The 27,264-nt window shown below is 35.9% G+C and overlaps 2 protein-coding genes across 3 annotated transcripts in view; one reads left to right on the top strand and one right to left on the bottom strand.

Annotated features, from left to right (window-relative positions):
- CDYL2 (chromodomain Y like 2) overlaps window positions 1–27,264 on the top strand; it is a 211,732-nt gene that overhangs the window by 15,007 nt on the left and 169,461 nt on the right. The gene's annotated exons all lie outside the window — the stretch shown is intronic.
- LOC112129417 (large ribosomal subunit protein eL21-like) lies at window positions 699–3,033 on the bottom strand. Its single transcript, XM_054534177.2, has one exon. The coding sequence runs from the start codon at window positions 1,239–1,241 to the stop codon at window positions 759–761; it is 483 nt and encodes a 160-aa protein (XP_054390152.1). The 5' UTR covers window positions 1,242–3,033; the 3' UTR covers window positions 699–758.

Genomic DNA, 27,264 nt, shown 5'->3' with positions numbered 1-27,264 from the left:
AGTGCAGTGATGAACATAGAAGGGCAGGTGTCTTTTTTTTTTTTTTTTTTTGATGGAATCTCGCTCTGTTGCCCAGGCTGGAGTGCAATGGCGTGATCTTGGCTCACTGCAACCTCAGCCTCCCAGGTTCAAACGATTCTTCTGCCTCAGCCTCCTGAGTAGCTGGGATTACAGGTGCCCACCACCATGCCCAGCTAATTTTTGTATTTTTAGTAGAGATGGGGTTTCACCATGTCGGCCAGGCTGGTCTTGAACTCCTGACCTCGTGATCCACCCACCTCGGCCTTCCAAAGTGCTGGGATTACAGGCGTGAGCCACCGCGCCTGGCCCCGCAGGTGATTCTTTAATATAATGATGTCTTTTCCTTTGGGTAGATACCCAGTAATGGGATTGCTGGGTTGAACAGTACTTCTGTTTTTAGCTGTTTGAGATACCTCTATACTGTTTTCCATAGAGGTTGAACTAATTTACATTCCCACCAATAGTGTATGAGTGTTCCCTTTTCTCCACAACGAAGCCAACTTTGTTGTTTTTTTTTGACTTTTTAATAAAAGCCATTCTGACTGGTGTAAGATGATATCTCATTGTGATTTTAATTTGAATTCTCTGATGATTAGTGATGTTGAGCATTTTTTAATATATATTTTTGGCCACTTGTATGTCTTCTTTTGAGAGATGTCTGGTCATGTCCTTTGCCCAGTTTTTTTTTTTTTTAATAGCCCAGAGGTCCTTTATTATTATTATTATTTTAACACCTATTATGCCATGAATTCATAGGGAATAGGTTCCAGCAGCTCAGGCTCCTTCCCATTGGTTCTCACAAAGTGTGCTTCTCTGGGTGGAGCAGGCTGGCGCTTTAGTTGAACCCAGGTACCTTTCTCTTTGGCTTCTTTCTTTTTCTGATCATTTTCCTTCACGCGTTTCAGGAAGCTATCTCGACTCTTAGAGTGCTTAATGTGCTCAATACGCACATTAATTCTCTTGGCAAGAATCTTGCCCTTAACTTGTTTGTTTACAACAATGCCAACAGCATGCTGGGTAACATTGTAGACTCTTCCAGTTTTGCCATGGTAACACTTATGGGGCATTCCTTTTTGAACAGTACCCATTCCCTTGATGTCTACAATATCACCTTTCTTATAGATTTGCATATATGTGGCCAAAGGAACAACTCCATGTTTTCTAAAAGGCCTAGAGAACATATATCGGGTGCCTCTCCTCTTTCCCTTTGTGTTCATCATTTTGGCAAATTACTGGAAGATGGCCGTTCCGGCCGAAAAGGCCTTTGCCCAGTTTTTAATGGTTGAAAACAAACAAACAAAACAGTCATAGTTGTTTGTTTTTTTCTTGTTGAGTTGAGTTCTTTGTAGATTCTGGGTATTAGTCCTTTGATGAGGGCATAATAAAAACAGTAATAATAGCATTTAATATGTGCCAGACACTATGGTAAATTCTCCACATGTATGTTATCATCTAATCCTTTCTATGAGATGGGTACTAGAATTATCTCCATCTTATGATTCATAAATTAATTCGCAGCCACCAGACTGTTGAACCAACATTTAAGCCAGTCATCCTAGGTGCCTCTAATCATCTCTTGATAAATTATAAAATGCCTATGCTTTTCCTTCTAAATTCTGTCCTTTTGTTGGCAGATGCTACTTCTGTCATAGCACTGTCTTGCACCTGTGCTTTCCACAGAATCCCAGGTATAGGTCAATGAGTGTTACACTAAGAACAAGAAAAGGAAAAAGAAAATCTTCCTGGTTTTCCGTGCTTATGGCACAAAAACAGGTGTCTGTTGTATTGTTCAAGAGAGGGATTGCACAGGGCAGCTTTGGTGTTGGTATGTAAAGGAGTTCTTGTGAATGAGTTAATCAGGATGGGAAAGCATCTCTTTGAGTCTGAATGGATGTTTGTCAATACTACTTTAAGCCATGCTGACTCACAAAAAGTGATGACTCTGCACATCTTAGTAATTGTGATGGTGGAAACCATTTAAGTCTTGGTCTTCTTCGTGTTGGTTGGCTTTTACTCAACTTTAGCAGTGAGAAGACTCTGATTTTGAGAGCAGTTGGTAACATTTCTTGGTCAGTCTAATTTTGTCCTTTTAGCATATTTATGAGCCTCAGTGCATTTTTTTCATGTGCTTTTTTTCCTTTTTCTTTCATTTGGCATGGTGCTTGCATTCCTTCACGGTTGGAATTGGCAGGATAATGTTTCTGAAACTTTTCCTTTACTACCGTGTACTGTACTTAAGTTTTGTACCTGGTGGACTGTGATGCCTTGGTTATTTGGGTTTGTGCTCAGGATGCCTAGACTTCCCATGGGTAAGGCAGATAATCCCAGATTCTAGCAAATATGTCTGCATGCTTGGCATTAAAAATATTACCAGAGCATGCATATTACTAATCTTTACTAAAATTAAGATAATATGTTCGAGTGAGTAAAACCATTTACTTCAATACGTAAAGAAATACAAAAGACTAGAAAGAGATATATAAAACTATTTTTCAACACCTGATGACAAGCAGTAAAACACTGACGGTAGTTTACCGTGATGGTTTTCTGTGAGAAACTCAGCTGGAATAGAGAGGAAAACTGAGATTTGAGATAATACACACACACACACACACACACACACACACACACACACACACACAGAGAGAGAGAGAGAGAGAGAGAGGAGAGAGAGAATGAACATATTTTATATCTATCCTAGGTGTTTCACACTGAATTTTCTAGGTGACCTGACACTTCTGTTGATTTTAACCAAGAGAGGTCAGAGTGTCTTAGATGCTGTCAAGTCTAATTTCTCACCCAGTGTATGTAACCTTATGATCACCCAGTACCTCCTAGGAAACTTCCTAAGGAAGGGAGTGCTTTGCTTTGAAGGGCAGTCTCTTCCATTTTGGCATGGAAGTACTGGCTGTTGGTATAAATTGTACCAAAGTCTGCCTTCTTGTGTAGTTTCTACCTGAGGAACAATGAATTCCGTCCCCAAGACCTCTCAGTTCCATTTCCTGGCTGGCTTCATTTCCCCTGCTGCCATTCTAGTTCAAAGCACTCATTTCTTTCTTCTGGAAGAAACAATAGTCTCTTAACTAGACTCCCAGTATTTCCTCTTTGTCATCTATTCCTGCAATGTATTTAAAGCGACTGTTTGGAAAGGTAATTCTGAGCATGTCACTTTCTTCTTCATCTTCTTTTTTTTTAAATTATACTTTAGGTTCTGGGTTACATGTGCAGAATATGCAGTTTTGTTACATAGGTATACACATGTCATGGTGGTTTGCTGCACCCATCAACCTGTCACCTACATTAGGTATTTTTCCTAATGTTATCCCTCCCCTAGCCCCCCACCCCCCACAGGCCCTGGTGTGTGATGTTCCCCTCCCTGTGTCCATGTGTTCTTATTGTTCAACTCCCACTTCTGAGTGAGAACATGCGATGTTTGGTTTTCTGATCTTGTGATAGTTTGCGGAGAATGATGGTTTCCAGCTTCATCCATGTCCCTACAAGGGACATGAATTCATCCTTTTTTATGGCTGCATAGTATTCCATGGTGTATATGTGCCACATTTTCTTAATCCAGTCTATCATTGATGGACGTTTGGGTTGGTTCCAAGTCTTTGCTATTGTAGAATGATTTATAATTCTTTGGGTATATGCCCAGTAATGGGATTGCTGGGTCAAATGGTATTTCTAGTTCTGGATCCTTGAGGAGTTGCCACGCTGTCTTCCACAATGGTTGAACTAATTTACACTCCCATCAACAGTGTAAAAGCGTTCCTATTTTTCCACAACCTCTCCAGCATCTGTTGTTTCCTGACTTCTTAATGATCAACATTCTAACTGGTGTGAGACGGTATCTCATTGTGGTTTTGATATGCATTTCTCTAATGACCAGTGATGATGAGCATTTTTTCATATGTCTGTTGGCTGCATAAATGTCTTCTTTTGAGAAGTGTCTGTTCATATCCTTTTCCCATTTTTTGATGAGGTTGTTTGCTTTTTTCTTGTAAATTTGTTTAAGTTCTTTGTAGATCCTGGGTATTAGCCCTTTGTCAGATGGATAGATTGCAAAAATTTTCTCCCATTCTGTAGGTTGCCTGTTCACTCTGATGATAGTTTCTTTTGCTGCGCCGAAGCTCTTTAGTTTAATTAGATTCCATTTGTCAATTTTGGCTTTTATTGCCATTGCTTTTGGTGTTTTAGACATGAAGTCTTTGCCCATGCCTATGTCCTGAATGGTATTGCCCAGGTTTTCTTCTAGGATTTTTATGGTCCTAGGTCTTACATTTAAGTCTTTGATCCATCTTGAGTTGATTTTTGTATAAGGTGTAAGGAAGGGGTTCAGTTTCAGTTTTCTGCATATGGCTAGCCAATTTTCCCAACACCATTTATTAAACAGGGAATCTTTTCCCCATTGCTTGTGTGTGTCAGGTTTGTCAAAGATCAGATGATGGTAGATGTATGGTGTTATTTCTGAGGCCTATGTTCTGTTCCATTGGTCTATATCTCTGTTTTGGTACCAGTACCATGCTGTTTTGGTTACTGTAGCCTTGTAGTAAAGTTTGAAGTCAGGTAGCATGATGCCTCCAGCTTTGTTCTTCTTGCCCCGATTTGTCTTGACTATGTGGGCTCTTTTTTGGTTCTATATGAAGTTTAAAGTAGTTTTTTCCAATTCTTTGAAGAAAGTCAGTGGTACCTTGATGGGGATAACATTGAATCTATAAATTACTTCAGGCAGTAAGGCCATTTTCATGATACTGATTCTTCCTATCCATGAGCATGGAATGTTTTTCCATTTGTTTGTGTCCTCTCTTATTTCCTTGAGCAGTGGTTTGTGGTTCTCTTTGAAGAGGTCCTTCACATCCCTTGTAAGTTGTATTCCTAGGTATTTTATTCTCTTAGTAGCAATTGTGAATGGGAGTTCAGTCATGATTTAGCTCTCTGTTTGTCTGTTATTGGTGTATAGAAATGCTTTTGATTTTTGCACACTGATTTTGTATCCTGAGACTTTGCTGAAGTTGCTTATCAGCTTAAGGAGATTTTGGGCTGAGACGATGGGGTTTTTCTAAACATACAATCATGTCATCTGCAAACAGAAACAATTTGACTTCCTCTCTTCCTATTTGAATACGCTTCAAGAGCATGACCCTTTCTCCCAGTCTTCAGTAGCCTCCCATCACTCTTGGACAAAAGTCCTGTATACTAATGATCTTGCCCTTGCCTACCTTTCCAGGCTTGGCTAACACCACTCCCCCTTTTCTTCCCTGTGTACCAAACTTACTGACTCTTTTTAGTTCATGCAGCTATCCTTTGCTTCATGACCTTTGCTCATGCTATCTCTTCTGGCCCTGCCTGGTTTCCTCTTACCCTTTTGAGCTCTAAAGTTGTTTCACTAAGGATGCCTCCCTGACCCCCAGACCAGGATAGACCTCCTTGTGATATATTCTTGGGGCAGCCCAGCTTCTCTCTAGCACTGATCATTGTAATCAGTCAATTGTTTCTGTACTATTTAAGGACTATATACTTGAAGACAGAGTCACATCTATCTTGGTCACTGCTGCGTCCCCAGCACCTAGAGCATAAGAGGTGTTTGTGGAGGTCTTTCAAGTATTCCAGAAAGCTCTGGGCTACTAGAAATGCAGACCTTTTTCCTTCAGGTTAAACATCACTATCTTTTTTTCCTGCTCTTACCCTGATATGTTTATTATCCATTTCCCCTCCTGGTTTTCTCTCGTGGGCGTTCTCTAAACAACTTAAGATCCCACTTTAAATGTGTTACTGGGAATAATTCTCGGTTCATCAGCAAAGTTCACTTCTCATAATTTGGACACTACTTTTAGTTAATTTAGTCTCATGAAAAACCAGAGCCTAAATTGCAGAATAAATATTTTTTTAAAATAATATGAATGAAAAAAGTAGTCTTAGAACTTCTGGATAATGGGTTAAAGTGGTACATAGAGGAACATTCATAACTTTAAACATGTCTATTAAAAACAAAGAAGAGTAAATTCAGCGTTCATTTCAAGAAGTTAGAAAGAGAACAACAAAATGAAAGGAAACCATAAAGAAGGAATAACTTAAATGGAAGCAAAAATATTAAGAAAGTAGAAAAGAAAAATAGCAGGATAGGTGTATTAATGGTTGTATTAGAATTTTTTGATGTCAAAAGTACTTACATATATTTACTACTTTTTATTGTGGTAAAATATATACACTATAACATAGTATTTTCCATTTTAGTCATTTTAAATGTACATTTCAATGGCATTTAGTACTTTCACAATGTTGTCTAGTTCCAGAACATTTTCAATGTTCATTTTTTATGTGGCGGAAACCACATGCCTATTAAGTATCACTTGCTATTTTCCCAGCCCCGGGCATTCATTCATCTGTTTTCTGTTTCTGTGGCTTTTGCCTATTTTGTATATTTCATAAAAATGGAATTGTATAACATATGGCCTTTTCTATTTGGCTTTTTAAAACTCAGCCTAATGTTTTTGAGGTTCAGCCATGTTGTAGCATGTAATCAGCCATGTTGTAGCATGTGTTACATATATGTAGCATGTAATCTGACTCATTAAATCAGAGTTCTAATATACTCCTTTTTATGGCTGAATAATATTTCATGGTATTTTGAATATACCACATGTTGTTTATGCATTCATCCGTTGCTGGACATAGGTTGTTTCCACTTTTCCGTTATTGTGGATCTGCATATTGGCTTACCAGTATCTGTTTGAGTCCTTGATTTCAGTTCTTTTGGCTGTGTAGGTAGGAGTGGTTGCTCAGTTACATGGTAATTCTATTTTTAACTTTTTGAGAAACTTCCAAACCATTTTCCATTTTACATCCATAGCAGCAATGTATGAGGATTTTAGTTTGCGTCCTTGCCAACACTTGTTATTTTCTATTTTTTGATTATAGCCATCCTAGCAGTTGTGAAATGGTATCTCATTGCAGTTTTGATTGCATTTCCCTAAGTGACTAATGATGTTGACACCTTTTGGTGTGCTTATTAGCCATCTGTATGTGTTCTTTGGAGAAATACTTATTCAACTTCTTTGCCTAGTTTCAAATTGAGGTGTTTGTTTTTTTGTTGTTGAATTGTTGAGTTTCAGATACATGATTTGAAAATATTTTCTCCTGTCCTGTGGGTTGTCTTTTCACTCTCTTTTAACAACGTCCTTTGATGCACACAAATTGTAATTTTAAGGAATTCTACTGTATCTGTGTTTTCTTTTGTTGCCTTTGCTCTTGGTGTCATGTTTAAGGCAGAACTTCCAGTACTGTGTTAAACAGAAGTGGAGAAAATGGTCATCATTGTCTTATTCCTGATTTTAGGTAAAAAGCTATCAGTCTTTTACCTGAATATGGTGTTAGCTGTGTGTTTTCTTAATTATCTTTTATGATGTTAAGAGAGTTTCATTTTATTCCTAGTTTTTCAAAATTTTATTTTTAATCATAATAGGGTATTGAATTTTTCAAGTGCCTTTTCTCTGTCAATTGAGATGATTGTGTGTTTTTTTCCATCATTCTACTCATGTGACGTATTACATTTATTGATTTTCATGTTTTGAGCCACCCTTGCATTCCTGGGATAAATCCCTCTTGGTCGTGGTGTGTGATTCTTTTAACATACTGCTGAATTTGGTTTCCTAGTATTTTGTTGAGAATTTTTTGCATCTATATTCTCAGGGATATTGGCCTGTAGTTTTTTTTTTTTTTTCTCCTTATGTCTTTGGCTTTGGGATCAGGTTAGTGCTGGCCTGATAAAATGAGCTTGAAAGTATACCCTCCCTTTTAGCTTTTTAGAAGATTTTAAGAAGAATTGGTGCTAATTCTTTATATGTTTGGTAGAAATCATCAGTGAAGTCTTGGTCTTGGCCTTTTCTTCGTTGGGGGGCTTTTGATTACTGATTCAATCTCCTTACATGTTATAGGTCTATTCAGATTTTCTATTCATTTTTGAGTCTGTTTTGCTTGTTTGTGTTTCCCATTTCATGTAGGTTATACAGTTTGTTGGTGTACAATTATTTATAGCATTTTAAAATAATTCTTTTTATTTCTGTAAAGCCTGTAGTAATTTCTCTTTTTTCATTTCTCATTGAGTCGTCTTCATTTTCTTTAGTCAGTCTAGCGAAAGATTTATTAATTTTGTTGGTGTTTCCGAAGAATAGACTTTGGTTTCTTTGATTTTCTCTATTGTTTTTGTATTCTCTACTTTATCTATGCTAATCTTTATTATTTCTTTCTTTCTACAAGCTTTTGGTTTATTTGCTCTTTTTAAAATTTACTCAAGATGTGCAGTTAGGTTATTGATGTCTTTTTTTTTCTTTTTTAATGTAGGTGTTTACAGCTGTAAATGTCCCCTGAGCACTCCTTTCACTGCATTTCATAAATATTGCAGTATTAGTATGTTTTGTTTTCTTTTGTCTCAAGATATTTTCTAAGTTACCGTGTGATTTTTTTCTTTGATGCATTGGTTGTTTTAATACAGTGCCATTTATTTTCTACATATTTGTGAGTTTTACAGTTTTCCTTCTATTATTAATTTCTGGTTTATCCCATGTTGATCAGAAAAGGTACTTTGTATGATTTCCTTTTTTTCCTCAAATTTTAAACAGTTTATTAAAGCCTGTCTTGTGGCCCAACATGTAGTCTATTCAGGAGAATATACCATGTGCACCTGAGAAGAATGTATGCTCTGCTGTTGTTGGGTGGGATGTTCTGTATGTATCTGTTAGGTCTAATAGGTTTACAGTGTTCCTCAAGTCATCTGTTTTCTTACTGTTCTGTCTAGTTGTTCTGTCTATTGTTAAATATGGGATATTGAAGTCTCCAACCATTGTGGAATGGTCTGTCTCTCCCTCCTATTTTGTCCATTTTTTGCTTCATATATTTTGGGGGCTCTGTTGTTAGGTGCACATATGTTTATAGCTGCTATGTCTTCTTGATGGATTGAACAATATTAGTATTTAAAAAAATCATTTTGTTATTTGATTGGGTTATAGGAATCTTGAAGTCAGTTAGAACTTCTCAGACTTTTCATATGAACAGTTCCCAGTAATGGATGTAGGGCCTTTTCTAGCATGTTCTTTTCTTTGGTTTTCTGATGTGATGTGTATTGTGTAATGATTTATGTTAAATTTCACTCTGCCACTTTTAGCCTATTGAAGTTATTTTGAAAATCTGTTTGGATCCTCTTTCCTTTTTATGGGGGCTTATTATTTCTAGGCTTTACCATAGGTAACATAGAGAAGTGTTTTGGACAAAGTGAGTATTGGTCATGAAATAGGGTAAGTTAAGACATCACAAAGCTTGCTGTTCTTACTGAGATTGAGCCATTTTTCTTGAACAAATACCTCTTGATTGATTAACATCTACAGGTCAGAATAAGTTGATTCCAACACTTTTTTTTCCAGTTTTCTCTTGCATTTGTGGAGGAGAGAGAATTTCTGGAGATCCTTAGTCTGCTATTCTTACTGACATTAGCCTTATGTTGTTGATAGTAGTATAGAATAGTATTCGAACTGATGTGGACAATTTTGTCAAATGCTTTTAAGATATTGTACATCTGGGCCGGGCGCGGTGGGTCACACCTGTAATCCAGCACTTTGGGAGGCTGAGGCAGGTGGATCATGAGGTCAGGAGATCAAGACCATCCTGGCTAACACGGTGAAACCCCGTCTCTACTAAAAATACAAAAAAATTAGCCAGGCATGGTGGCGGGTGCCTGTAATCCCAGCTACTCAGGAGGTTGAGGCAGGAGAATGGCGTGAACCTGGGAGGTGGAGCTTGCAGTGAGCCGAGATAGTGCCATTGCACTCCAGCCTGGGTGACAGAGCGAGACTCTGTCTCCAAAAAAAAAAAAAAAAAAAAAAAAAAAAAAGATATTGTGCATCTGTATCATTTTCCTTATGTACAGCCTTGCATATCCTGTTATAGGAGGAAATGAGATTGGTGTGAACGGCTTGCTTATAGTAGTTCCATGTTGTTATTGATAAATCACTTCACATTATTGTATACACCCAAAATCTGACCTTTAAAAAATGCATTTTAGAATTTTTACAAAGAATTCACAGAAATCTTTTAGAAGTTTGTAGAATGGTAATATCAGAGTGCTTCCGTTCTGCATGCAAGCCTTATTTTTCATGATTAAAAAAAATTCTGATCACAGTTTTACAACTTTCTTTATAAGATTGTTTTCAGGTCCTTAGATTATATGAATTTTGGGACTGGAGGTTTGAAATCAGATACAGTCATAGGTGTTCATGTGTCATCTTCTCTACTATCTTAACTCGTTTTCTTCTCTTCATTATGTGCCTTCTTAATAAGTATATTTTAAAAACCAGATTATAAAGCAGATACATGTTCACTATCAAAAATTTAAAAAATACAGAAAATACAGAAAAGAAAACACATTTTACTCATAATTTGTTAATTTAGCAGTGTTCACCATTAACATTGATGTATATCCTTCTAGTCTGTCTTTACACTTACATAAGGAGTCTCCAAATGTGTATGTATTAACTACATATATACAATTATTGGCCATACAATTTTTGCAACTGTTTTTAACAATATAAGTATTTCCTTACTTTATTTAATAGTGTTCTATAACATAATTTTAATATGATGTACCATATATTTTATCACTTTGTTTTAGTATATTAGATTTTATACTTGGTTTGTTTCGAAATTTTCAGTATTTTAAACAGGGGTATAAGCTTTCTCTACAAATCTTTGTATATATTGCTGTTATTTTCTTATGATAAATTTCTAGATGTAGAAGGTCAATGAGTATGCCCTTGGTAAAGACTTTTGATAATACTGTCAAATTACTCTCCAGAAATGATGTGCTTGCCATCCAGGAAGGATATTGCTAGCAATAACAGACATGTTTATTTCATGAGGCTCTCAGCACTACTCGTATTATTGTTTAAAAAATGCAACTTGAGAGGTGTTTTTCATTTCTTATTGATATAGAAAGATTTTTAAAACATTAATGGGTTTAATTCTTGTCTGTCACATACATTAACAAAAATACTTATTTTTCATTCTGAATAGCTGTTCATTTTGCCTATTGTGGATTTTTTAAAGGACAGTAATTTAAACTTTTATGACAGATTAATGTATATTTTTGTGCTTCTTTCTCGTCTCACTGTTCTCCTCCCTTGCTCCTTTCTTCCTTCCTTCCTTCCTACATTCCTTCCTTGGAGTGAGGGGATGGCTATCCTCATGACAAAATATGTAAGCATTTATTCTTAGTCTTTTATGGCATAATTTTTGCCCATTTTAGTGGAAATTTAATATAGCTGGAATTTGTTTTGCTATATTATGTGAAGTAGGGATATGGTCTCTGTGATTGTTGATCTTTCGTTTCAGTCCACTTATTAAATGAGTCATTATTTTCCCTCTGATTTGAAATGTCAGATTTGTCATTGATGAAATTGTAACATATTAATATGAGTTTGTTTCCAGGCATTCTACTCTGTTCTACAATTTCCATTATTGTGCTTTTAGAACACATTTTATTATTTGGTAATTCAAGTCCATTTGTTTCCAAAATTTTTTGTTTATTTCTGTTGATAAAGTTTTCAGATGAGGTACTTCTTTTAATTGCACTGAACTTATACGTAACTTTGGATAAAGTTGATACCTCTGTGATAGTGAGTCTTATGATTCAAGAACATAATATTTCTCCCCAAAATATTTTCTTTTGTATGTGTTAGGAAAGTTTTCTAGTTTTCTTGATATAGATCCTAAGTTTGTTAGATAGTTTAGAGTTTTGTTGCCTTTGTGAAGAGGGTTTTATCATTCAGTTCCTTTTGGAATTTAAGATAGTCATATCATCCTTAAATTATATCATCTTACCTGTCTTTCTGTCAGTTATAATTTTATATATATTTCTACTCTTATTTTATTAGCTAGAATTTTCAGAAATGCTAAATTATAGTGTGATAGCCAGTATTCATGTTTCTTGTTTCTCATTCAATGAAACTGCTTTTTGTTTCACCATGAATTAAAGAAGTGGCTATTGATATAAAGTAGATATTATTTTTCCTGTTAAAGTTTCTACAGCTAGTTTACTGTTTTTTGTTCTTAACAAGGAATGGATATTACATTTTATTACATTCATTTTTGATACTTACTGGGGTGATCATATACTCTTCTCCATTATCACTAGATATAATTTAGTAACAGATTTTTTTAAAATTTCCATATTTAGTAGCACACACGCTTGATAATACATTTTTTTATTTTAGTATTATGCTAAGTTTCAGCCAGCAGCTGTGAGTGTTTAGAATTTTAGTATTGAGTATCTCTTCTTTTGTATGTGCTAATTTAATCAAGTTTTTAATGTCAAGTTAATGCTGGTTTCGTGAGATTAATTGATTAATTTTTTTCCTATTTTTAGGAATAGCTTATGTAACATGTCAACTAAGCTTTCTCTGGAATTCTTTATGAAAGAAATAAGTTGGTTTATGATACTTTGTGTGTCTGGTTTTTTTGGGACAATTTTGACAGCATGTTCAGTGACTTGATTTTTTTCATATTTTCACTTTAATAATTCTTGGTAGTTTATGTTAGTAAGAACATCATTCATTTTATTCTTATTTTAACATTTATCTGAAAATGTACAAAATGTATTTTCAGAATATCTCTTCCATATATTTGGTTATACCCTTCATCTCTTTCCTAAGGTTGTAGATCTGTACTTTCTCTTTTCTTCATATTTTTTATGTTGCCAGAAGCTTGTCTCTTAAATAGATTTTTTCAGTAAAATCAATTTTTAGCTTTATTTTCGCATTGCAGTCTTTTCTTGCTCTGTTTCAGTGTTTCTGACTTATCATTCATTCCTTCATCTGTTTACTTTTTTTCTACTTTTAATTATGAACTAGATAACATGCAAACAAAAATATATATGTATAATTTAATAATCATATTGAGTGTACTAGACACATAGTTTTAAAAAAGGACATCTTTCTAGTCCTTTGTGTGCCCCCTTCTCAGTGTACGCCCTCCGTCTCTCCAAGAGGTTAACTCTTCTTCTGAATTTCTGCTTATTTTCTTGACTTTAAAAAATAATTTTACAGGCCGGGCACGGTGTCTCACGCCTGTAATCCTAGCGCTTTGGGAGGCCGAGGCGGACGGATTGCCTGAGTTCAGGAGGTCGAGACCAGCCTGGGCAACACAGTGAAACCCCGTCCCTATAAAAAAAATACAAAAAATTAGCCGAGCTTGGCAGCGTGCGCCTGTAGTCCCAGCTATTCGGGAGGCCGAGGCTGGAGAATGGCTTGAATCCGGGAGGCGGAAGTTGCAGTGAGCCGAAATCGCGCCATTGCACTCCAGCCTAGGCGACAGAGGGAGACTCTGTCTCCAAAAAAAAAAAAGTTTTATAATATATACGTATGCATCCCTAAAATATATGTTGTTTGATTTTTCCTGGTTTTAAAATTTATGAAATCGGAATCCCATTATATGAATTCTTCTGCATCTTGCTTTTTTTACTCAACATTATGCTTTTAAGATTTATCCATGTTACTATCACTATAAGAATATACAAATGTACGTTAAAATATAAATACACAAAATATTAAAATATATAATATACAGATACAAAAATTACAGTATATAATATATAAATAAAAGATGGATGGAAGTGTATGGAATTTATTTATACATTCCATTATCAATATACTTTTGGGATTATTTCAATTTCTTGTTTTGTTTCATGCTTTGATATTACAAGCAGGGCTGCTATGAATATTTTTTTGTAGCTCCTTCCTAGTATATCCGTGCCAAAGATTATTGAAGATAAATTCTTAGCTGTGGTATTCCTGAGTCCTAGTGTATATTCATCTTTTCTAGATTATAACAGATTCACGAAATTATTTCCAAAACATCTATTCTTTTCAGGCTTAATTTGTTTTTAATTTTCTAGCTAGTTGAATTGAATGCTTAACTTACCTATTTTCACATTTGATGTTTGAAAATTAAAAGAGAAACTACAGAAGTTTCATTATGTTGTCTTCTAATTGATATGTATTTTTCTAAGTAAAATGTACTTTCAGTTGCTAATTTGCTCTTTTACTGAAGAATTAACGTGGGAGGGTGTTTTTAAATTGCTGTATAATCAAATTAATATTATTGTTTGTTTTTTTGTTGCATATAACTTCAAGTTTTTATGCATTATGACCAGAGATTATGACATATATGCAACTTCTTTTGCAGTGTTACTGAATTTTTGTGACCTAATAATGTATGACCAATATTTTGATGTTTGAGAAAAATACAAAGCCTCTGGAGAGCACAAAAGTTGATATTTATTTTATATAAATAAATATATATTCATAATTAAGATATAGATATATACCTATTAAATAAAGCTTATTAAGTACTATATCAAGTAAATTCTGTAGATCTTCATTGGCTTTGCCATAAGATGAGAGTTAGTCTGAAGTCTTAGGTTCTCCTTCTAGATGTATTTGATAGGTTTCCATGCAAATATTTATTGCAAATATTGATATGCTTGAAATTATTTATGACATCATATGTTATATTTTCTGTTGATCATTCTTTCCTTTTTTCCTTTCCGTGGGATTATTTGTGCTATTTCTGTTTTCTTTAAGTGTTCTGGTAGTTATATATATGCTTCTTATTTTTGTAATGGCTGTTCTTAAATCCTTTACAAACATATTTGAAGCTATTTTTTTCTACCAGTGTCTAGAATTAATTAGTTGTTACAACCCACCCCCCTTGAAAAAGGCAAGCTCCTTAGACACTTTTTTATGTCTTCTCTACTAGTCGCCTTCCCGTAACTTTTAATTTAATTATTTAAACTGTATATACAGATTTTTGTTGCTATTGTGGTTTTGTATCATACCTACTTCCTTAAGCATTGTATCTTTAACATTTCCTCAAGTATAATAGTTAAGTAATGAACAATTATTTAGATTTAAATATAAATTTACTTATATCTTCACTTATAATATATTTTTATATATTCCATTGTTTTCTTTTTCTTGGACTTCTGTTTCAAGATGCTGAAGTATTTCTTATAGTAGCTCTTTCAGAAAGGAACTATGCATGGGCATTTTTCTGATTTCCTGAACATATGTAATTATGTTGAATATATGTAATTATATGTTCAAGAAATGAAGATGTAATATAGTTACCTAATTTGGAATAATATTTCTTTCTACAGAAATAAATCTTTTTGATGATATAATCTATTCACAGATTTCTTAATGCTAACCTTCTGTGTCTTAGAGTAAGTCCTACTTGGTGATAAGGCATTTTTTTTAATATTTAGCTGAATTCAGTCAGTTTCTATGCCTTTTCTCCCTCCTCTCCTGGCCTCTTCATGTATCTTACTACTCTTACCTTTATTTTTTGTGCTTTGCTCATTCTGACCTTCCTATTGACCTTGAGTATACTATGTTTCATCTTATGAAGTGTTGAAAATACTCTTCAGATTTGCCCCAAATAATATCCTCCTGCTACACTTATTTTTTATTTTTAATTGACAAATAATAATTATGTTTATTATGGGGTACAGTATGATGTCTTGATCTATATATACATATTACAGAAAGATTCCATCAAGCTAATTAACATATCTGTTACCTCACCAATTTATCATTTTTTTGTGGTATGAACATTAAAGATCTATTTTAGCAGTTTTGGAATATATAATACATTGTTATTAACAGTGGTCACAATGCAGTGCTGTAGATCACTAAAACATATACCTTCAGTCTAACTGAAGCTTTGCACCTGTTGATCAACCTCCTTCCTTCCCCCATCCTCCCCCACCCATTCTCTGATAACCACCTTTCTCCTCTCTGTTTCCGTGGGATCAACTTTTTTAGATTCCACATATAAGTAAGATCACATAGCATTTGTCTTTCAGCGCCTGGCTTATTAGCATAATGTTCTCCAGTTCCATCTGTATTGTTGCAAATGACAGAATTTCCTTCTTTTTAAAGTCTATATAGTATTCCATTGTTTATGTGTATGTATCGAATAAATTGTTTTTGTCACTTCTGATTTCTGTTATTTTTCTTGTGTATTTTCCTTCCTTTTATGCATTTATTTATTGCCAAAATTATAAATATGCACTTTAATGAATTATAAAGTAAATACCTGTTTCATTATCAAATCTTCACCTTATAGAACACTGCCAACACCCCAGAGCTCCCATATACATAAAGTTTGTTCTTAATATTCTCTTCCTTGCTTCTATAAACCTATCTGCTTGAAGAACTAAACTGAGGCTCTTATCTTTATTATTTTCTTCATTCTACTTTTTCTGTGCTTGTTTTATTAAAAAATTCTTGACATGGTTGTTTAGTTCATTAGATTTCAGCCTGCCATTACTCTTAAATATATAAATTAAAACTATACATTTTAATTTAAGCATGCCTTTAAGTATGTCATACGAGTTTTAATATATAATCTTTTATGATTATTGAGTTTAAAACACTTCTAATTTCCATTTTTGTTTCGAAGTATATTTCTTAATTTTCAAACATGAAGATTTTCTGTCATCTTTATTTTATTGTTCTTTCAATTGTATCATTAAAGAACATACTCTGATATTTAACTTTAAAATGTATCAGAATTGCCTTATCACCTTGTATGGGGCTACTTTTTGTAAATGTTTCATGCATGCAGCTGTTGGGCACAGCATTCTATGTGTGTTTTAGGTCAAGATTGTGTATTTTATATTAATTGTGCATTCAGATATTTAACCTTGCTGCGTTTTTGGTCTGATTGTTCTATCATTTATTGAGAGGCATGTGTGAAAAATCTCTGTTCTGATTGTGGATATGTCTATTTCTCCTTGAAATGCTGTCAATTTTTACATTTTGTATTTTGGTATAGTTTTGCCAATTTTTACATTATATATTTTATGATATTAAGTGCATACACATTTATAACTTTTCTATGTTCCTAGGAAATTGATCCTTTTGCCATTATAAAAAATTCTCCTTTCTAACTCTAGTCAAACTTTTTGCTTTAAAGAATATCTGATATTAGTACAGCTACATCATATTCTTTTAATAAAATTTGCAGAGCATTTCTTTTTTTGTCATTTTATTTTCCACCTTTTCTGTATGCATATGTTTTACATGTATCTTTGTAAATGGCATACAGTTAGGTTTAAAAAATTCTGTCTGATAACCTTTATGTTTTAATTGGAATATTTAGACCAGTTATATTTAATATAATTATGCATATATGTGAGCTTAAAACTACCATTGCACTGTGTGCTTTCTTTTTGTCCCACCTATTCTATGTTCCTATTTCTCTACTTTCATGCCTTACTTTTTATTGACTGAGAACATTATTCCATTTTCTCTGTTATTTTTTCTTTTCTTTTAGTGGTTACTCTAGAAATCACAATATATATACTTGAGTTAAATTCTAATTTTAATTGGCATTTTGGGCCAGGCGCAGTGGCGCACACCTGTAATCCCAGCACTTTGGGAGGCCGAGGTGGGAGGATCATGAGGTCAGGAGATGGAGACCATCCTGGCTAACACGGTGAAACCCCATCTCTACTAAAAATACAAAAATTAGCCAGGCGTGGTGGCACATGCCTGTAGTCCCAGCTACTTGGGAGGCTGAGGCAGGAGAATTACTTGAACCCGGGAAGCAGAGGTTGCAGTGAGCGGAGATCGTGCCACTGTATTCCAGCGTGGGGTACAGAGGGAGACTCCGTCTCCAAAAAAAAAAAAAAAAATTGGTAATTTGCACTATTCCCAGACAATTCAGAGACCTTAGACATCTTTAATCCAGTTTATCCACATTTGTCTTAAGTGCTATTGTTTTTGAGTGTTTTATTTCTGTATATTTTAAGCCCCATTGGACATTGTTATTATTCTTTTGACTTTCTCCAGTTTTTCATTTTTGTGTCTTTACTTCACCCTCCATGTCCAGCCTTCTACCTGAAATTATTTTCTAAAGAACACTCTTTTTTATTACCTTTAGTAAAATTTTCCTCATTTTTATTTGCCTAAAAAAGCTTTATTTCACATTTAGTTTTGAAGGATGTTTTTTCATGAAGTAAAGAATTATCGGACTGCAGTTATTTCCTTAGTGGATTGAAGATGACATTCCATTGTCTTCTGGCTGCCATGGTGTTTGTGGGGCTACATGAATTTGTGAAGTTAATATTTTCCATCAATTTAGGGGAATGCTCAGCCATTTCCTCTTTCTCCTTACTCTCCCTGGTCCTTCTGGTGTTCACTTCATATGCAGTTAATCTCCATCACTGTATCCTCTTTGTCTCCTAAGCAGTTTTTCTCTTTCCTTCTTATTTCAGTTTACATAATCCACTATTTTTTAAATCTGGTTTCTAGTGTCTAGTTTGTCTTAAAACTCTTTCTTTGAGGCCTTAATTTTGGGCATTATATTTTTTACTTCTAGAAATCTGCTCTGCAGTTTTTTAGTTTTCGTTTTTTTTTGCTTTTGAAATGGAGTCTCACTCTTTGGCACCCAAGCTGGAGTGCAGTGATGTGATCTTGGCTCACTGCAATCCCTGCCTCCCGGATTCAAGTGATTTTCTGCGTTCAGGTGATTCTCCTGCCTCAGCCTCACAAAAAGCTGAAATTACAGGTGTGCACCACCACACCGGGCTAATTTTTGTATTTTTTGGTAGAGACAGGGTTTCACCATGTTGGCCAGGCTGGTCTCAAACTCCAGATCACAAGTGATCCGCCTACCTCAGCCTCCAAAAGTGCTGGGATCACAGGCGTGATCTACTGCACTGGCCAGTTTTCATTTGTATGTTGAAATTTCATTGTTGACTTTTAGTTCATTGGACATAATAAGCATCCTTATTTTAAGGTGTGTGTTTGACATTTCAACATCTGGAGTCCCTGTAGACCCTGGGCTATTTTTGCCAGTTCTCATCTTCTTGTCATACATGTCGGTTTTATTTTGATTGTATACTTGACATTGCATTTGGAAGAAATATTTGTAGAACTGAACTGAGGCCTAGTGTGGTTTTACTTTCTATAGATTGGATTTTCATCTGCCTTTATCAGACAGTGGAGAAATACAGGATCATCTTAAACTGCTTACAAAGATGGAGATTCTTTTCTGGGGAATTCAGATGAATCAAAACTAGGAAATGGTCTTTATGAGTTTGGATTACTTACCATTTACCCTTACTCCTAGAGTGCAGCCTTTCAGGGTCCCAGTGGGATTCCCAATATTCCCAACTTTTGTCACCTTTCAGCTGACTCTTCTGGTTTAGAAAATGTCCTCCAGTGGCTCTGATTCTGGATTCATTTCCTGGCTTTCTATTTTCTCCCAGATCTTGGCTGGGTAATTGTTTAATTTCTTCTCTTCCTCTATTTTACTTTTTTAAGAATGAGACAAAATCTTTAGTGGTTGTGTCTAATCTTTTCCCTAGTTTTTGATGGCATAACAGGATTTTGTATATTTTTCTGTAGATTTAAAAGTATTATATGTCTTATTTAAAAGAATTAGAAATTAGCTTTTATATAGCGACATTGATAAGAATTAGACATCAAGTCTAAATTTTACATTTATCTTTGCTTATCATGAATTATTTTATGGCACATCTGCCCCATTTTTGAATTTATTGTTTCAGTTCACTTTGTAGTCAGTGGTATAATTCTATTTTTTTTGTGGGCAGGAAAAATATATGGGTGATATACTTTCTGGGCGTTTGCAGATCTGAAAATATAAAATGTGTTTTTTTTTGTTTTTCTACATACAATATTTAGCTTGGCTGGTTGTGAAGATTTTGTTGCACATTATTTCTTTGAAAACCATGGTGTGGAGGAGAAGTCTGATACTAACATGATTTAAAAAATGAATAATTCCTTCTGGTTCTTGTAAAATTTCTTCTTTACCTTTTAAATACATAATTTTCTGAAGTATATATCCAAGTATAGAGTTTTCATTAACATAACTTGGTACCTAATCTTTTAGTCTGCAGTAAAGTCCTTCAGAATTATACCATTGATTATTACTTTATTAACTCATGTTGCGTGGCTTAATATATTTTAGTTTTTCTGGAGATACTTTTTAATATTTCTGTCATTTTGCCTGTCATTTTTTCTTCATCCTTAATTCTCAGACAATTGTTTTAACTAGTCTTTTAATTAACACATTCGGTTTTCTGCAGTGACCATTGCTAACTCCATTTATTTTGCAAAGTAGTTTCGTTGTTTCTGTAAAACCTGACACTTTCTAATATAAATGAGCAGAAAAATCCATTTCATTTTAAAGTTGTGTAGTCCTCTTATTCTTAAACCCTTATTTCCATTTCATGGGTGTGGTATTCTCAGTATCATTAAGAATACATGTTGTGTAGTTTCTAAAGTCTGATTTTGTTTTTAGTAGTAGGAAATGAGTAATCTGATTCTTTTTCAGTTTAGTCTCTTTAATTTCACCTATGCAAATAGCTTATTATTGTTATTATTTAGTTTTATCGTCTATATAAAGGCATGCTATTTGCCCAGTGTTGGGAGTTGAACTGAGATTCTACCCATAAAAGTACTGGTTTCCTTTTCACATCTTTCAGGCTGGGGAGGAAGGGAGCTGGGAGAAGTTTATACTTCCTGTTGACATGACCAGAAGCTTACATTGTCTGCTGAAGGTTCCTCCCTATGTTCATGGTGACAACCTAATATCAGTGAGTGCAGGGTCCATTCTCTAACTGACTTGGCTGTCCTCACTGGGAGCTAGCAGTAGAGTAACTCTTCTTTTATTCGGCTAACACTAAGGGATGATAATGATACCCACCTTTTATAGTTTGAGAATTAGTTGAGACAATGCTTGTTAAGCTGTAGTATAGTTAACTTGCATATAGTGAGTGCTCAATAGATGCTGGCTTTCAGCATCACCTCCATTAACTCATGCTTTTGCTAATAGTTTTCTAGTCTCCTAGCCTTTTGACCCATCCTCTCAATCGCATAATGATTTAATAAATGACAGCTGATTAGAATGCAATCATATCCCAGAATGCAGGTGCTCCTAAGCACTGAAATTCCTCCATTTCTTTCATTAACTTGTGAAATGTAGAGTCACTGGCTCTGGGCATGGCTGTAGCCCATGGACTGGGGGACTGTGGTTGATGATATGTGATGGGTATTTGGGGCCTGCTTGATGAAGGCCGTTCTATTCCATACTAGGAAGTTTGGACTTTATTCAGAGGTAAAAGGGAGCCTTTGAATATTTTCCAGTAGGAGGCTGGTGGTCAGAACTGTTTTTGATAGGTGTTGTACATAATATAGTACTAATAACAATAGCTAATATTTATGGATACTTATTATATGCCATTTTCTAAGTGTTTTATCTGCATTATCTCTTCTAATCCTAAAGCATCTTTTACAGATATGAAGACTGAAACATTGAAAGACTGAAAAACCAAGTTACAAAGCTAGTATAGCATAGAGGAGGCAGGATCTGAACCCAGGTGGCCTAATTCCATGCTATTATGCTACATGTCATCCAGGAAGCCAGATTACTTCCTTCTCATCCAGGAAGCTATGTCTCCCCAAAATTTATATGTTGAAATCTGACCCGAAGGTGGGCCCACGTAGATGGGATTACTACCCTTATAGAGAGGCTAGAGGGACCTTGATCATGCCTTGTGCCATGCAAGGACATAGCTAGAAGCACTGTTTGGGAGGAAAGAGCCCTCACCAGACCCTGAATTCACTGGGGCCTTGATCTTGGACTTCCCAGCCTCTAGAACTGTGAGTAATAAATTCCTATTGTTTACATATCATACAGTCTATGGTATTTTGTTATAGCAGCCTGAATAGTCTAAGACACATGGACACTGGTTAGTGCAGGTGAGAAATGCTTGAGGTGTTGATGTTGGGGATAGTGATGAGTGGACCAAGTTCAGGAGATATTTAGAAGCCAGGTCTGATGGCCAGTGAATAGGGAGAGAGAGAGGGAATGGAGGGGAATTCCAAGTTTAGGATATTGTCAGGATCTCTAGCATGCTCTGTTTCCCTTCATTGGCCACAGTGTGGCTGTTTGACTTACTAAGAAGGACATGGGCTGTGAAGTCATCAGGCTAGGGTTCAAACTGTTTCTCTTGTTACTGGTGTGGCAATGGGGGAATGGGCTTTGCCTTTCTGAATCCTGGTGTTAGCTTGTATGAACTGGGAAGCGTAGAAATGGTCTAACAAACAGGATTGATAGGAAGACTACATGGGTTAATTCATTTTAAGAGCTCAGTATTCATACAGCCCTGCATCCATAAAGGTGCTCCAGAGAAGCTATTTTCACTAATATTTGCAGTAGCAGACAGAGGCAAGACTGTGACACGCCACAGTGAACAAGGTGCCACTTGGTGACAACTCAACCACAGCTCGTTTTCATACTTTTTAGCAAAAGCTTGAGATTGTTCAGTGCCTGGCATATAGTAGGCACCCAGTGAATATTGGCAGAATGACTACTCTGCCACAAGCTGGCATTTCAGTTGCATTCTCCAGCATCCTGTGACTGCATAGACACGTGCTTTTATAGCATGCATAGCCTTGGCGCTTCCACCTTCTATGCCTTGTCTACCTTGTTCACTGTCTGAAAAGTCTTTTGGGATGCCTTGAGCACAAAAGAAATGATTAGAAACCAAATTATTTTCCATTAGGTGCTCATATTTTATGACCACCTGATGGCCCCTTATTTAGATCATTTCGTTTTTTGTAAATGAAGTTTAGTGGGGGCATCTGTATGCAGTGAAAGCCTCATGCCAGAATAAATGGCTGCAGGTATTCTCACTATTGCATTAAATACCTATTAAAAGTAATAACTGAAATTAAGCTCTCCTTCCCTGAGAAATGCAGCTTAGTATATTTAGTGTCTCCAAAGTAAAATAGGCTCAGAGAGTTCTTTGAAAAATTCCGTGCAAAAATGCAGTTGGGGTATTCCTTGATGTGGTTTGGTAATTGGAGAATCAAAGGAAAAATCTGTCTACGTATTTGCTGTATAGTTGGGGAAAAGTTCTACTATGTGGAGGGCTGATGTTCTTCTATCTGTCACTGCCATTTGGGAGAGTTTGAGAGGCAGTATGGTGTGTGTGTGTATGTGAGCAATGTGCAGGTTCTGGGACCACACTGATAAGTTCGCAGCCCAGGTCTGCAATGACCAGTGTCAGCACTGGCAAGCTTTCTAACTTCACTGTGCCTCAGTTTATTCATCTGCAAAATGGGGGCAATAATAGTACCTGTTTCTTAGGGCTGTTGTGAAAATGAAATGAGTCAGTATTTGTAAAAACCAGTGCCTGGTATACAGTCAGTGCTTAGCCAGTGTTTTGTTTTGATTTACACCTGCAAGGATTGTGTGGCCGACACTTCTTTCTTCCTTTTAAATGCTACTATCCATTTTGTGATGTTGGTTTTTACACTTTCTTTTTGGAGAGGCAGCTTTGCCTCATTTTCTAGAGCTTAGAATTGGCAGTTAGATACATGATCTATCTGGAATCAGTCCCATTGTTATTAGTTGTGTCATCTCAGACAATTTCTGCACCTCTTGGAACCTCAGTTTCTCCATTTGTAAAGGGAGTTAAGTAAGAGTAGTGCCTACCTCATTGGGTTGTATTGGGATTGGGTTATTGTAAGAAACTTCTGATACTTACTACAGTCCTTTTTTCCCCTAGAAATGTGAAACTAAGTTTTATTTTCGCAACCAACATTGGAGAATGCCATTTTCATTGAATATTGGTCAACATTGCATGTGACTATGAAAATTTTTAGCCTTCAGTAAATTTTAGGTGAAAAATGGATTATCATTTCAAATGTATTTTTCTTTGGTAGTAGAGGTTAAATTTTTCTCTAGGTTTTATTGGCCATTTGAATGCCCTCCTTTGTGAACCTTCTCTTTTTTTTTTTGTCAATAAAAGTTGTATTGAGATGTGATTCACATACTGTACAATTTATCCCTTTAAAATATGCAATTCGGTAGTTTTTAGTGTATTCACAGAGTTGTACAGCATTATCATAATCAGTTTTGGAATGGTTGTCATCATTCCCCTTCTCCTTCAAAAAACACCTCTATCCATTAGCTGTCACTGTATGCCACCCCACCCTCCTCATCCCTTAGCCCTAAGCACCCACTAATCTACTTTCCGTCTCTATGGATTTGTGTATTCTGGATGTTTCATGTAGATGGAATCATGCGATGTGTGATCATACAATAGAAGACTGGTTTCTTCTATTTAACATAATGTTTTCAAGGTTCATCCATGTTGTTGCGTGTATCAGTACTTCGTTCCTTTATTTTATTTTATTATTATTATACTTTAAGTTTTAGGGTACATGTGCACAATGTGCAGGTTAGTTACATATGTATACATGTGCCATGCTGGTGTGCTGCACCCATTAATTCGTCATTTAGAATTAGGTATATCTCCTAATGCTCCCCCCTCCCCCCACCCCACAACAGTCCCCAGAGTGTGATGTTCCCCTTCCTGTGTCCATGTGTTCTCATTGTTCAATTCCCACCAACGAGTGAGAACATGCGGTGTTTGGTTTTTTGTCCTTGAGATAGTTTACTGAGAATGATGATTTCCAATTTCATCCATGTCCCTACAAAGGACATGAACTCATCATTTTTTATGGCTGCATAGTATTCCATGGTGTATATGTGCCACATTTTCTTAATCCAGTCTGTCATTGTTGGACATTTGGGTTGGTTCCAAGTCTTTGCTATTGTGAATAGAGCCACAATAAACATACGTGTGCATGTGTCTTTATAGCAGCATGATTTATAGTCCTTTGGGTATATACCCAGTAATGGGATGGCTGGGTCAAATGGTATTTCTAGTTCTAGATCCCTGAGGAATCGCCACACTGACTTCCACAATGGTTGAACTAGTTTACAGTCCCACCAACAGTGTAAAAGTGTTCCTATTTCTCTACATCCTCTCCAGCACCTGTTGTTTCCTGACTTTTTAATGATCGCCATTCTAACTGGTGTGAGATGGTATCTCATTGTGGTTTTGATTTGCATTTCTCTGATGGCCAGTGATGGTGAGCATTTTTTCATGTGTTTTTTGGCTGCATAAATGTCTTCTTTTGAGAAGTATCTGTTCATGTCCTTCGCCCACTTTTTGATGGGGTTGTTTGTTTTTTTCTTGTAAATTTGTTTGAGTTCATTGTAGGTTCTGGATATTAGCCCTTTGTCAGATGAGTAGGTTGCGAAAATTTTCTCCCATTTTGTAGGTTGCCTGTTCACTCTGATGGTAGTTTATTTTGCTGTGCAGAAGCTCTTTAGTTTAATTAGATCCCATTTGTCAATTTTGGCTTTTGTTACCATTGCTTTTGGTGTTTTAGACATGAAGTCCTTGCCCATGCCTATGTCCTGAATGGTAATGCCTAGGTTTTCGTCCAGGGTTTTTATGGTTTTAGGTCTAACATTTAAGTCTTTAATCCATCTTGAATTAATTTTTGTATAAGGTGTCAGGAAGGGATCCAGTTTCAGCTTTCTACATATGGCTAGCCAGTTTTCCCAGCACTATTTATTAATAGGGAATCCTTTCCCCATTGCTTGTTTTTCTCAGATTTGTCAAAGATCAGATAGTTGTAGATATGCGGCGTTATTTCTGAGGGCTCTGTTCTGTTCCATTGATCTATATCTCTGTTTTGGTACCAGTATCATGCTGTTTTGGTTACTGTAGCCTTGTAGTATAGTTTGAAGTCAGGTAGCGTGATGCCTCCAGCTTTGTTCTTTTGGCTTAGGATTGACTTGGCGATGCGGGCTCTTTTTTGGTTCCATATGAACTTTAAAGTAGTTTTTTCCAATTCCGTGAGGAAAGTCATTGGTAGCTTGATGGGGATGGCATTGAATCTATAAATTACCTTGGGCAGTATGGCCATTTTCACGATATTGATTCTTCCTACCCATGAGCATGGAATGTTCTTCCATTTCTTTGTATCCTCTTTTATTTCATTGAGCAGTGGTTTGTAGTTCTCCTTGAAGAGGTCCTTCACGTCCCTTGTAAGTTGGATTCCTAGGTATTTTATTCTCTTTGAAGCAATTGTGAATGGGAGTTCACTCATGATTTGGCTGTGAGTTTGTCTGTTATTGGTGTATAAGAATGCTTGTGATTTTTGTACGTTGATTTTGTATCCTGAGACTTTGCTGAAGTTGCTTATCAGCTTAAAGAGATTTTGGGCTGAGACAATGCGGTTTTCTAGATATACAATCATGTCATCAATAGAAAAAGAGGGAATCCTCCCTAACTCATTTTGTGAGGCCAGCATCATCCTGATACCAAAGCTGGGCAGAGCCACAACCAAAAAAGAGAATTTTAGACCAATATCCTTGATGAACATTGATGCAAAAATCCTCAATAAAATACTGGCAAACCAAATCCAGCAGCACATCAAAAAACTTATCCACCATGATCAAGTGGGCTTCATCCCTGGGATGCAAGGCTGGTTCAATATACACAAATCAATAAATGTAATCCAGCATATAAACAGAACCAAAGACAAAAACCACATGATTATCTCAATAGATGCAGAAAAGGCCTTTGACAAAATTCAACAACCCTTCATGCTAAAAACTCTCAATAAATTAGGTATTGATGGGACGTATCTCAAAATAATAAGAGCTATCTATGACAAACCCACAGCCAATATTATACTGAATGGGCAAAAACTGGAAGCATTCCCTTTGAAAACTGGCACAAGACAGGGATGCCCTCTCTCACCACTCCTGTTCAACAGAGTGTTGGAAGTTCTGGCCAGGGCAGTTAGGCAGGAGAAGGAAATAAAGGGTATTCAATTAGGAAAAGAGGAAGTCAAATTGTCCCTGTTTGCAGACGACATGATTGTATATCTAGAATAATGTGTCTTTAAAGAGAAACACACCATAAAATTAGGTTATACATTAAATGGTTGACAGAAACACTGTGACCAGAAGCTTACAACTGTAGTCACAGCTACTTGGGAGGCTGAGGTGGGAGGATCACTTGAGCCCATGAGGTTGAGGCTGCAGTGAGCTGAGATTGTGCCACTGCACTCCAGCATGAACCTAACTAACCCCGTATTCCCACCAGAAGCAATGGTTCAGCATTTGCTAATCCAGTGTTTGAGGGCAACTTTATAGAACATAATAAAGGTAATGAGAACCACAAGTAATGAGAATCAACTGTGGCTACTCAACAGCTAACCTATCCCCATTATCTCCAACAAAGAATAGAATCTTTTCATCAGGGCTAGGCGTAGTTTCACACCTGTAATC

This window comes from Pongo abelii, chromosome 18 (assembly GCF_028885655.2).
Source record: "Pongo abelii isolate AG06213 chromosome 18, NHGRI_mPonAbe1-v2.0_pri, whole genome shotgun sequence".
In the NCBI taxonomy this organism is placed as follows: Eukaryota; Metazoa; Chordata; class Mammalia; order Primates; family Hominidae; genus Pongo; species Pongo abelii.
The sequence above is the reverse complement of the archived record's forward strand: the minus strand, read 5'-3'. Positions and strand labels throughout refer to the sequence as shown.